At 63.5% G+C, this 12639-nt stretch overlaps 1 protein-coding gene across 5 annotated transcripts in view; it reads left to right on the top strand.

The window, feature by feature from the left end:
- The window catches only part of PACSIN2 (protein kinase C and casein kinase substrate in neurons 2), a 128602-nt gene extending 115963 nt beyond the window's left edge, over positions 1 to 12639 (top strand). For 4 of the 5 annotated variants that reach the window (XM_070052999.1, XM_070053000.1, XM_070053002.1 and 1 more), the window contains exons 5-11: positions 54 to 209; positions 2098 to 2273; positions 3783 to 3903; positions 6505 to 6626; positions 8011 to 8124; positions 8696 to 8892; positions 11238 to 11603. In XM_070052999.1, the coding sequence (XP_069909100.1) occupies positions 54 to 209; positions 2098 to 2273; positions 3783 to 3903; positions 6505 to 6626; positions 8011 to 8124; positions 8696 to 8892; positions 11238 to 11350 (999 nt within the window). In that variant the 3' untranslated portion in view covers positions 11351 to 11603. Of the gene's footprint in view, positions 1 to 53; positions 210 to 2097; positions 2274 to 3782; positions 3904 to 6504; positions 6627 to 8010; positions 8125 to 8695; positions 8893 to 11237 lie in introns of all 5 variants that reach the window. The other variant, XM_070053003.1, reaches the window with a different exon arrangement.

Raw genomic sequence — 12639 nt, 5'->3', positions numbered from 1 at the left:
GCTCTGAACTGCCGGCAGTGTGGCCGGTGCTCAGCAGCTCCTTCTCCCTGCAGGTGGAGGCAGCCAAGAAAGCCCACCACGCGGCGTGCAAAGAGGAGAAGCTGGCCATCTCAAGGGAGGCCAACAGCAAGGCAGACCCGTCCCTCAACCCGGAGCAGCTCAAGAAACTGCAAGACAAAGTAGAGAAATGCAAGCAAGATGTGCTTAAGGTACTCCTCACACTTGTCTGCTTGCCTGGGTGCCGGCACAGCACTGGTCCATGATTCCGGCAGACTGATCTCGTGACCGCTCCGGTGGGTGGGCGGAGAGGGGTAAATACCAGTAAGTCACCTTCCCTGTGTCAGGACGGTTACCCAGGTGAGCACCTTGCCTCAGCACAGCCCTGCGCCCACCTCGGATGACAGGCAGAGCTGAGTGCTGGGTGAGCAGCAGCCACGGGCGATCCCTGTGCCCAGGGGATCGAGGTGGTGGCGTGCTTGCCAGACTGTGGGCAGGGGGACGGGCCTGTGCAGGGCACGGGCGTGGGAGTGGGCAAGGGTCTGGTTCATAGCTGGGAGGGGGCTGTGAGGACCAGTGTGTACCAGTGACTTGGAGGGCCAGCTGAGTCAGCAGCGTGGGAGGGCAGAGGGCCTAGGGCTGCTGTGGTTGTGCGTGGAGGGGATGGAGGCCGAAGGAGCCCAGTGCGCTGAGACCTGAAGCAGGGGCTGGGAGAGCGGATGCTGCGGTCCTGCAGCCGTGACAGTGCCGTGCCCCAGAGAGTGTGGCGGGGCGGTGGGAGGCCAGGAGCTCAGCACAATGGCCTTTGGCCAGAAGAGACAGTGAGCAGACAGCAGGGCTCCGTCTCAGGCAGGGGAGGGCAGTGACTGGGAGATCCCAGGGCCGTGGGATCGAAAGACCAGGCAGCATCTCGTCACTAGATGTGTCCTAGGAGGTGAAGGCTCCCCTCCTTTGCCCCGTTGCAAGGCGGCGGGGGCGGCGGGAGCGGCGGGTGATGACTGCGTGGCCTGTGCCGCTCCAGGGCCCGGGGAAGATTCCGCTCTGCGTCCCTCTGTGGACACCAAGCCTTTGGTGCAGGTGTCTGAAGCTTTAGCTGTGAGTCTCGGCTCCCACAGGCTTCCCGGGCTGTCAGCACTGGCAGTGTTGTGGCCGCTGGGCCTGGAGGAGGGCCTTGTCCTCTGTGCCGGGGCTCCTGGGCAAGTCGGGGGAGCTTCACGAAGTAGGTTTCCCTGGAGTGCGAAGAGGAGCTTCCCTGGCACACGTCAGAGAAGGGGGTGGGGTGGGGTGGGGTCCGAGCACGTGCTCCAGGGGTCTGCAGGGCCTCAGGAGGGGCAGAGAAGTCTAACCCCCGGTGGAGCCACGCCCACCCCCTCTCTGGGGTCTTACAGTGGAAAGACCTGTGATGAGCAGGGCCCGGTCTGGCCCGGCCGTCCTGCCATCCCGCATTTCCTCCCAGCTATCAGATGAGTGACCTGGCACACGCGGTGAGGCTGGGGAGGCCTGTGTGAACGTGACGGTGCTGACCCCAAGGCACGTGCCTGCCAGAGCCACCTGCTCACCTGGCCAGCTCCTGGAAACTTCGTGCACTTTCTGACTGTCCTGGGACAGCCTTGAGCGAGGCCACCTGCTCTTCCCCTAAGACTCCTGTGTAAGGGTCCAGTGGGGTGGAGTTCAAGGACTTTTGAGTTGAGCTCTGTGTCTGTTGTTGACATCACAGAACACTGTGAAGTAGGAACCGTCGCCATCTTGTGAGGAATAGGCGGCTCCGGGGAGAGGGGAGCACACCGGGGTCGGCTCCGGCCCCACCTGGCACTGAGAGCTGACACGGTTAGAACCGTGTACACTGAGCCCCGGGGAGGCCCTCCCCTTCACCTACATACCGGTGTGGGCTTGGTCTGAGAGGCAGGACAGGAGCCAGCCATGTGACTTGTCTCGCTGAAGCAGAGGGTCTAGACTGGGACTTGAACTTGATGTCTGTCAGACGCCAGAGCTCCTGCTCTTGGGTCTTGGAGTCTGGGAGGCCTGAGAAAGTCCAGGGGTGGGTGGGCGGGCGAGCGGCCATGTGGATGAGCCCTCACCTCGTGCCTGGTTCCCACGTAGACCAAGGAGAAGTATGAGAAGTCCCTGAAGGAGCTGGACCAGGGCACCCCCCAGTACATGGAGAACATGGAGCAGGTGTTTGAGCAGTGCCAGCAGTTCGAGGAGAAGCGCCTCCGCTTCTTCCGGGAGGTTCTGCTGGAGGTCCAGAAGCACCTGGACCTGTCCAACGTGGCTGGGTAAGTTTCCTGGAGCTGCTCTCGGGCCTGGGTGGCAGGGTCGCTTGCACGTGCTCACACTGTACTCTTGATGCCACGTCCATGTGGTGCCGCACACCTGTGGCAGGCGTGGCTGGACCGGCTGGCCCTGCCTGAGCATATCCGGCAGGGTGTGCTCTGCCTTCTGGGGCTGCAGCTAGGAACAGCCACACCTGGCTGATTCGAAAACCCCTGAGGGTGCGTCCAGCGTTCCCCAGGCTGAGCACATCCTGCCCCCGGGATGGCCTGGGTTCCAGACAGGATGTGTGGCCCTTTTGATCCAGAGCTGCACAGTGGCTCTAGGTCCCCAGGACAGCACAGACCACAGTTCCGAGGCATTCTGTGGGAGCCGTGGTGTTTCTTCTGCTCATCCCCATCCTTGGTCCTGTGATGGCCTCATCAGGGCAGAGGGCCAGGCTCCCTGGAGCCATGGACGCTGAGGGGTGGACCGCAGGCCAAGGCTTGCTGTCGTGGGCAGTTGGATCCCCTGTCTCCTGCCAAGCAGCGAATCAGAGGCAGCGGTTACTTCAGTCACTCTGCCACCCTCAGTCGGTCTTTGTGAGGGCCTCGTCCAGGAGACGCACCCCTCCTTGTAGAAGAGGAGGCTGCACCGCTGGCCTGGGGCAGGCTGCGGCTCCCCGTGGCTGGGTGTGGAACTTCTGCAGTGTGGGAGGTACCTCCTGCCCCAGGCCGGGCTCGGCACGGCTTGTCTTCCTTGTTCTTCCGGGAGAGACTGCCGCCCGTGTGGTGGTGCAGCCATCCCCTGCAGCTGCTGTGACGCAGTAGCAAGGCCGGGTGCTGCAGGCCTCTGCTCTCTGAAGGCTCCAGGAGTCCCTCCTGCCTCCGGGGCTGCCAGCCGCCACCACCGCCCCCCTCGGCTCGCGCCACGTCGCTCCCGCCCCACGGCCGCCTTCTCTCGGTGTGCGTCTCTATCCGATTGCCCTTGTTGTAAGGACACCAATCCTCACGCAGTAAAGCCCCCCTTAGTCACCTCGTTCCCGCTCGATCGCCTCTGTGAAGACCCTGTTCCCAGGGAGGTCACGTTTGAGGTCCCGGCTTTAGGACCCCGGTGCACCCTTTCCTCTGAGGTCCCAGAAGTGAACGTATCAGTCTGCCGTGCCGCGCACTCCTGCCGCAGGGCAGCTTCCCGGGAGCCGAGCTGGCGGGGCTGCCTCCACAGGGGCAGCCACAGGGCTCTGCGCGTCTGGGCACACACCTCCCAGCCCCTCTGAGGCCCATGGAGGGAGGAAGTACCAGGTCACACTCAGCGTGGTGCCCTGCACGGCCCACACGCTTGACACAGTGCGAGCAGAGCTCACCTGTGGCCACCTGGTCTGAGCTGAGGTGGCTGCTTGTCTGCACCTGTGCCCGCGGCAGCCGGGCGACCCCTGCTCTGCGTCTGTGAGGGCCGCCCTGGCGCCTGCCCTGGCGCCCTGTAAGGGGCTGGATGAACGAGGCTGGTCCTGGACAGCCTGTGTCCCTCTCACGCAGCTACAAGGCCATTTACCGCGACCTGGAACAGAACATCAAGGCGGCCGATGCAGTGGAGGACCTGAGGTGGTTCCGGGCCAACCACGGGCCAGGCATGGCCATGAACTGGCCGCAGTTTGAGGTAAGAGGAGGCTCCAGCGTGGCCTCTTTGGCCTGGTAGGGCCCCTGGGCCTGTGGAGTTGAGCGCAAAGACGTTCGTGGGCTGCTGCTTGGGCTGTGTACCAGGCAGCCCCCGAGCCAAGGTCACGTGTGAGGCCTGGGCGCTGCAGGCACTGCCGACCCCCTGGTGGAGGCACAAGGGTGTCCTCTGTGGTCTGCCACTTGTTGACCACCGGCTGCAGACACACGAGCTGGGGTGCTGCCCCACACCGTGGGATGGCTGGGAAGGGAGCAGCCACCGTGGCCCACGGGAGGTGAAGGCTGTCCTAGCGGGCAGCACCTGACCTTCTCCACGAGGAGACTTTCGGTGCTCCAGGGCTGAATTCAGCAGCTCTGCGTTCCGAGTGAGCGCCTTTCCACTCTTCCCACTTTGGCTGTGCGCTTCCCAGTCTGGCCTCTTCATGTTGTAAGATGTGAGGGCCTGGGGCTCTGAGACCATCCAGTCTAGGGTTGGGTCACCAGACCACATGGGGCCCTCACGGTAGCATAGTAGGCATTGGCCAAAAGTTCTGTCCGCCACATTCCCTGAAAGAAGCACTCTCTCTCTCCCCTTGACGGGCGGAGCAGGTGAGGGCCGGTGCACCATGTGTAGGCTGAGAAGGGGGTCAGGGCTTGGCCATGTTTGCCCTGGGGAGGATGCTGGGAGTGACTGCCCTGCCGCACACGTGCCTTGTGCCCACGCTGCAGTCAGCCCCTGCCAGCCGCTCGCCGGCTGTGGAGCTGCGCAAGCCGTTTGGCCTCTGTGTGACTGTCCCCCACATGTAAATGGGGCAGCGGTGACCCGTCTCCTTGGGTTGCCGAGGATCCAGTGACCTGATCCAGGCTGGGTTGGGGGCCCTGGCCTGGTCCCTATGGTGACTGTCCCTAGGCCCTGCCCGGCCTTCTGGGCTGGTTGGTCTGTGGCTGCCCATCTTCACACCTGTGTTCTGTTTGCTGGTTTCCACAAAGTTTCTCCAAATGGCCGCGAGGGGGAGGGGTCTGTCAGCCCGGTGCTCCCCGGCACCCTGTGGGAGGTGGCAGAGCAGCCTGTGTCCCTTCCACAGAGGCTCTGGGAGACCGTCGGAGTGGGAGCCAGAGTCCGCCCACCTCTCCCCTGGGGACGCACAATGGGAGGAAGTGTGCTGATGTGGTGTCCTGGGGGGGGGGGTGTCCTGGCACAGGCCGCAGACTGTCCCTTGTGCACGCATCTGCAGCTGCTGTGGTCCTTGCCTGACACTCTCTAATGTCATTACTTGTTTTTATTTTCCATGCCGCAAGGATGAAGTAAGTTCCCCCGCCGCGGCCAACTCCCCGATGCCACCCCGCGGCGTGTCCGGTAGCGGGTCTGCCAGGCGCTGTGCTCCGGGTTGTGGGCAGCCTTGGCGTGTCCGGTAGCGGGTCTGCCGGGCGCTGTGCTCAGGGCTGTGGGCAGCCTTGGCGTGTCCGGTAGCGGGTCTGCCGGGCGCTGTGCTCCGGGCTGTCGGCAGCCTCCCTGCCGGTCTGCTTGGTGCAGGTCCTCAAGCTGCCCGCCTGGACGGCTTGCTGCACTCGCAGGTCACTGAGGAACGCTGGGCTTCCAGCTGAGTTCTCAGTCGGCTTCCTTCACTCAGCAGAGCAGCTGGTAGACCAGAAATGGGCCTGGAGTGGGAGTCCAGGGCCCAGACCCGCCTCCCATTCTGCATGGCCAGGTTATTTTCTGGCCACAGTTTCCTCGTGGGACAAGTTGGCAGAGTAGACGTGAAGTTTCTGAGATGGTTTCCAGCCTTAAAGCCTGGAGCTCCGTGCGAGCAAAGCTGTGGACTCAGCCACGCCGCGCTGGGAGGGAGGGAGGTGCAGGCACACCCACCAACGCACGGAGTCACACGGGCACACGTGGCCTTCTCTGGAAAGTCAGGACCCAGCCCCCTGCCCCCGGTTCACTGCTGGGAACACAGTGAGCCCCTGAGAGGAGCGCTTGGTCTGCCTTGTGGCGGGCGGGCTGTGCTCCCTGGAGACCTGAGTGGTCACAGCTGCCCAGCTGCCCCCGTGGTCACGGAGCTGCCCAGGCCCTGGTCTCCTTGTAGTTCAGGGTTGTTTCCCTCGTTGAGGCCAGCTGAGGGCTCCCTCGAGCCAGCTGTTGACCCCTGACCCAGAGACCAGTTAGGGTGTGAATGGGAAAAAACTTGAGCTCCCCAGGGGGAGGCCCTGCCCCAGCCCCGCTCCTCAGGGGGCTGGCTCCTGTCCACTGCGGGAGACCCCAGGACACCTGCGCAGCCACTCGGACTGGCCCTAGGGGCTGGAGCTGAGAGCTGTGGGGGAAAGGGGCGGGGTCGGCTCTCCTGGTGAGACACAGGGTCTTGTGCATTGGCCCGAGCGGGCAGTTGATGCTGACGCCAGGCTCTCTAAGTCCCCTCTTTTTAACAGGCAGGGGTTCAGGACCTGTGGGTCCATAGGTGGGTGTGAGGAGGCTGCGTTCTCCCGGGAGCCTTGTGAGAGTAGAGCCATGAGGCCGAGGGTCACTCACTGCGCAGGGCAGGTGCTGGGACAGCTGTGGCTTCCCACAAGCACACCTGCCGATTTCTGTCTCTCGGCACCTGCTGTCCAGGAGTGGTCCGCAGACCTGAATCGCACCCTCAGCCGGAGGGAGAAGAAGAAGGCATCTGATGGTGTCACCCTGACAGGCATCAGCCAGACAGGTGACCATGCTCTCCAGAGCAAGCCCAGCAGGTGAGTGCTGGGCCCAGCCCTGTGTGACAAGTCCCCTGGGCCAGCTGCGTAGTCCTGAGACACGTCTCCCCGCCCCCAGGGACTCCGAGTCTCAGGCCAGTGGCCCAAAGGATGATCCTTGGCTGCAAGGCCCAAGAGGGAGCCTGCAGTGAGTGTCCCTCACCAGGCCAGGGCTGGTCCGTCCCCCGGGGGCGCCCTACATGGCCCGGCAGGAGGAGGCGGAGGTGCCACCCGTGGCGGTGCAGGTGCTGCCGAGGGATGTATGTGTTTGCTTCGTGAAGGAGGGGAGGGCGAAGGCTGGCGGGGGTCCCTGTGCAGCCACCTCCTCACTGAGGTCTGGGTAGTTTCTGACGTAGCCATTGGCTGAAAACGAGCTGTGGCTGGAAGGGGCGGCACCCAGCTCATCAGAACCTGGGAAGTGTGTTCCTGCAGCACCTGTCCTGAGGCCTGCACGCCACAGGCAGCTGTGGTCACTTCAGGACTCGCTTCAGCCGTCTGGGGGCGGGGGGATGGGCCGGCAGTAAGCACCAGGCCCAGGGATGCAGAAGGAAGAGACTTTGCCTCCGTGGGGCCCAGGGAGGCTCCAGGCTGGCCGGCTGGTGAATCTGTGCGCCCAGCGCTTCTCAGAAGTTGCCAAGGAGGGAGGAGGCTCATTGGTCTCAGCACACGGCCTACCGGTCAGCAGCCTGAACGCTTGGGCCTGTGCACCTCACAGCCTGGAGCCTAGGGACGGTTGTTGGCCGCTCAGAACACTGTGGCGTGGAGCTGTGTCCTGCCCCCTCCCAGCCCCTGGGTGGCAGCTGCCTGCTCCCGGCAGCCTGACCTCAGAGGAGGGTGGTGCTGCCCGGGGGAGTGACGAACGGCAGTCCAGGGCTCCTCGGTGGTGCCAGCGCTCGGGGGACTTGGCTTCTCTCTTTATTACCTTGTGCAGTCTCCCTTCCAATGCTTTGCACACTGCCTTCCCTCCATCCCGCCCCCTGGCTCCCAGCCCTCTCGGCGCCGGGGGGGCGGCTGATCGAGTGCATTGGAGCACAGGGAGGGTCTTTCTTTCTACTTAGCCAAGGCTGTGTGGTGGTCAAAGGCGGGCACCGTGCTGGGGGTGTGGTGAGCCTGACGCCCCTGTTCATCAGCAGGGCCCAGCGTCCGCCCAGGGAGCCCCCGAGCTCTCTGACCCACCAGCTCACAGCAGTGGGAGCCCAGAGCAGACGCGGGGAAGGCCGTGGAAGCACGTGTCGCCTCGTGTTCTGCTGAAGTAATAACTCCCGTCCCAGCAACGTGGCCCGCACTCGGGCGAGGAGCTGCCCTGGCCTCGAATCCTGGCACCGTGATCCTGCCCCGGGAGGCCGCTGGGCCGGGTCCCCTGAACGCTCTCTCTCTCCCCTAGCAACCTTAGTGTCCCGAGCAACCCCGCCCAGTCACAGTCCAGCTACAACCCCTTCGAGGACGAGGACGACACGGGCAGCACCGTCAGTGAGAAGGAGGACATTAAGCCCAAAAAGTTGGTGAACACGCGCTTCCATCTGGGTGCCGCCTCGCTCTCTCTTTCCTCTCTCTCTGTCCAGGGGCGTCTCGGGGTCTCACCGAGCAATGCATGAAGCTCCTGTGGAGGTGGGCACGGCCACGCTGCAGTCCGGCCTGCTGCCCGCGGTGGCCGGTCTCTGGCTTCTCCATTTCTTGGGAGGGCACAGCTAACACTCTTCTGGCGCTTTTTCTCTGTCTTCTGGTAACTCCGCAAGGCCCTGGCTCCACCACCGCAGGAGGACAATTGCAGACAGGATGTCTGTGCTGAGGGCCTGCAGGAGCGGGGCCGGCTCTCCTCTGCCGGGGCACTGTCCCCGGGGCCTCGGGATGAGTGTGGATGGCATGAATTCTCGCCAGGGCCTGGTCACGCATGCCATCTCACCAGGGGGAGCTGTGCCCCTTGGGGAGCCGTCAGCCCCGAGCCCAAGGCTCTTGCACCCCCTCCTCTCTGGGTGGAGGCCCCGGGGCGGGGCTGAGGCTCTGGGCAGGGGCCTCCTGCCCTCTGCCAGCCCCGTGCCAAGGACCTGGTGTCAACCCCTCTCTTGCAGCGTGAGCAGCTATGAGAAGACCCAGAGCTACCCCGCCGACTGGTCAGACGATGAGTCCAACAACCCGTTCTCCTCCACGGATGCCAACGGGGACTCAAATCCTTTTGACGAGGACACCACCTCTGGGACGGAAGTGCGGGTCCGGGCGCTGTATGACTACGAGGGGCAGGAACACGACGAGCTGAGCTTCAAGGCCGGTAGGTGGGCTCTGGCGGCTCCCGGGGCCGGGGGCTTCCTACCTGCCTGGGAGGTTTCTCTTTTTGGTTTTACAAAGTCTGGAAAGGTTCCTGCCAACCTCACTCATGGGGCCGCACTACCCCTACCTCCCCACCCCACCCCCAGTTCAAAAAGAGCAGGTGTTCAAATGGCAGAGCAGAGCTCAGAAAATAAACATTGCGGTGCCCCGGATCTCTGCCCAGGACGGCTCCCCTGCAGGGCTGGGCAGGCAAACTGATCACGGGCAGCAGAAGACACTCCCGGCCTGGACCACCGGGCTCCCCCAGCACCCTCTGGGAGCAGCCAGCCCTGCAGGTCCCCAAGGAAAGCCCTTCTGCAGGCCCTCGCTGCCAGCCTAGTCCTGGGCAGAACCACAGCCTTGCCCAGGCCCCAGAGAAGCACCGTGCGCTGGCCAGGGCTCTGCAGCCCTGTCAGAGCCACACCCCCCACACCCGGCTGCCCGTGGTTTGACCCTGGCTTTGCAGAACCGTCTGGGTCCTGAGTGCCGGTGCTCTGCCTGTGGGGATTTCTGTCCTGTTGAGTGTGTGTGCATACGCGTGCGTGTGTGCACACGCGTGTGTGCATACATGTATGTTTTATGTGCTGGCTGCAGTGTACTGAAATCGGCCACAGCCCTCTGTTTGCAAAGTGAGTGCTAGCCCTGAGGAACCTGTAGCAGCCCCGGGCTAAGGGCCACAGGACCCCAGGTTCCTTTTTCTGCCTTGTCCCCTCCTTGAAGCCACCCCAGAGCAGGCACCTGTCCCTCCAGGAAGACGGAAGCAGGGCCACCCTCAGCGGACCCAGGCCCCTGTGTACCCGCCAACCCCAACAGCTGAGGGAGGTGTGCTGTGCCCGGAGGCCCTCGGCTCACAGCAGTGCCAGCTGACTGTCGCCGGACACCGCCCCAGGGCTGGCCACCAGCGTTGGGGACACTTCCATGTGTTCCTTCAAAGCATCTTCATCCAGTTTCCCGTCGTCTGTGCTGGGGTTGTTACCTCTACTTTATTTATTTTTCATGTCTTCATATTTTTCCATCTTTCCTGTTGGGTTTGACAGCGGTTTTACAGACAACTCCAAGCACATTGTCAAAGGCAAAGCAAAATGAACGTCTCGTCGTCAGCTCACGTCCTCATGACTGGAAGGCGCCCCTGTCCGCTGGGCTGTGTTCTGTTGCTTTGCTTTTTCACGATGTGAGATCAGTTCCCACCTCTGCTGCAGCCTCTGCACCCAGCAGGGCTCGGGCCGCCTGCCGCGCCCCACGGTGCCCGCCTCGTCCCACACCGCGGCAGCTTCCGCACACAGTGAGCCCCCAGCCAGGCCGAGACGCAGGGCACAGGGGCCGCTCGGCACAGACGTGAGGCCTGCCTGCTCCTGCTCTGCTGGAGGCTGTGTGGACACAGCGGCGTGGCCTCCGGGGCAGCAGCCGGAGCTCGCGCTCACTCGGCGCCCGCTGTGGGCAGGCCCCAGACCGCCCGGCCGGTGAGCTGCGGCCCTGGGCCTCCAGCCCAGGCGGGCCTGCGAGTGCCGCCAGCCCCAGGTTCGGATCACAGACATCCTCACCTGTTTTGCTGCCACACAGAATAAAAACGTCAGGGACGTGTTGCCAAACAGGGCAGAGCTGCATCTGATTCTGAAAAATCAAATGCTAGCGAAACAGAGCCGCAAGGTAACCAGGCAGGACAGAACAGCCCCCGGACTACCAGGTTCCCAGAGCGAGCCCTCGCCTGCCCGAGCGCCGCCTGCCCTGTCACAGCTCCGCCGGTCCCCGGTGTGTCTCCTCGAGGGAGCAGGCTCTCTCTGTTCCTCTCATCGCCGAATCTCCCCCACCAGAGCCTGGCCCAGAGCAGGGAAGATGGAGCCTAGGCAGGGTCCGTCTCACGCGTCAGGAGGCGTGGCGAGTGTTGTTTAGCCCGAGCCTTGGGCCAGGGGTCTGACAGGGTCCCTTCCCTCACACAGCCTCAGTTAGCCAAGACACCGAGCCCACAGCACCGAGAAGCAGCCAGTGGGGGGCAGCCGTGAGGGAGGGGGCACAGGGCGGGGTGGGGTGGGGACAGGCAGGGAGGGAGGCTCAGGCCTGCGGAGTTAACACTCTGTCGTCCTCTGGGAGCCATGGTGGCCACTAAGAGCCGCTTGCCGCAGGGTTGCTCTGAGAGTGGTCAGTCTTCAGTCATTTCAGAGGCCCTGGGAGTGAAGCAGCCCTGGCCCCAGCCCCGGGAGGATGCCCAAGGCCGGGGCCCTCGTGGGGCTGCAGGCGGATCCACCTGGGGCTCAGACGCTGGCCGGTTCCCTGGCCTCTCGCTGAGCCCGCTTCCTCTTTGTCTTCCAGGGGACGAGCTGACCAAGATAGAGGACGAGGATGAGCAGGGCTGGTGCAAGGGGCGCTTGGACAGCGGACAGGTCGGCCTGTACCCGGCCAATTACGTCGAGGCCATCCAGTGATGGGCCGTGGGCGGGCTGGCGGAGGGATGGGAGCCACCATCGCAGGAGCCCCGCTAGCCCCCGGCCCAGGCAGCGGCGGCTCTGGCGCCCCCAGCTGGCCGTGCGGCGTCCTCGCGGGCGGAGAGCTGTCCGGTGCAGCAGGAGCTGCGAGCGCAGGAAGCCGCGGTGCCACAGAGGAAGAGCCGCCCCCCCAGCTTATCATGGATCTGTGTATTCCTGACCTGCGCCCCGGCCCCGGCCGGCGGTCACCCCGAATTCTCCCGTCACGTGCGACTTCAATGAACACACCTAGGCGCCATTTTCTGAGTGAAGGCTTTGAGGTGCTTAATCTAAAGGCCGTGTACAGCTCTGCTTTCCCCGCGCCTGCTCTGCCATTCGTTCATTGACGCTTACGTCAGGCCGCAGGCTGAGCGGTCACGCGGCAGGGCCGGCTCCGCCCGTGCTGCGCAGGGCAGCTGCCGGGGCGCACGGCGGGCGCGGGGCGGTTGGAGGCAGGAGGCGGCCGCGGCGAGGAGCGCACGCTGTGGGCGGGTTCTGGCCACTCGGCCCTGGGGTGCAGGCTTCAGGAGTAACCACCTAGAGCTCCCCAAAGTCACCGTGTTTAAAAAGTATTTTCTCTATTCTTGCTTAAAACTTTATTCTTTTGCAAATTAACGATTTTATCAGTGATTTAGAAGGTTGAAAAGCAAAACTAACTGTGCAAGCCACTGCCTCGTAGGTTGAGATGCTTTGCCATGCGAGACTGTCATGTCTTGTGTATATCTGTATATATTATTTGATATTCAGAGAATCTAAAGAGTTCACCTGCTGTTTTAATGAGACGTAACGGCTTCGGACAGCACGTTTCACTTGCAAACTGCTTGAAGTCCGCGGCCCTGGGACAGGCTGGGCCGTGGGCCCCCCAGAGCGGAAGTGGAGACTGCTGGGGCGGCTTGTCCTCCCGGGGCTGGGGCGGGGGGGCCGCTAGCGCCTCAGCCCCCGGTCCTGTAGCAGAACACTGTGAAGAGCCCAGCCCTGCAGCAGCGCCCCGCTGGGCCACGGGGAGGGGGAGAGCCTTGATTCTGTTGGCGCAGACTGTGGGGCCATGGCCGCCGCCGTCACGAGCTATGCATTTCCTCTGTGTTTCCGGTGAGCGCTCGTCTCACTTGGAAGGTGTCTGTGTGAGAACTCCCAGCACAAGCCCTCGTTCCTGCGCTACAGACTGGCCCAGAATTGTCCAGTCTTTTAGTTCCTTTAAGTGTATAGTGTTTTAGGACAAAATCAATAAACACTCCATCTGTGCGTATCAA

Source organism: Oryctolagus cuniculus, chromosome 11 (genome assembly GCF_964237555.1).
Source record: "Oryctolagus cuniculus chromosome 11, mOryCun1.1, whole genome shotgun sequence".
Taxonomy (NCBI): Eukaryota; Metazoa; Chordata; class Mammalia; order Lagomorpha; family Leporidae; genus Oryctolagus; species Oryctolagus cuniculus.
The sequence above is the reverse complement of the archived record's forward strand: the minus strand, read 5'-3'. Positions and strand labels throughout refer to the sequence as shown.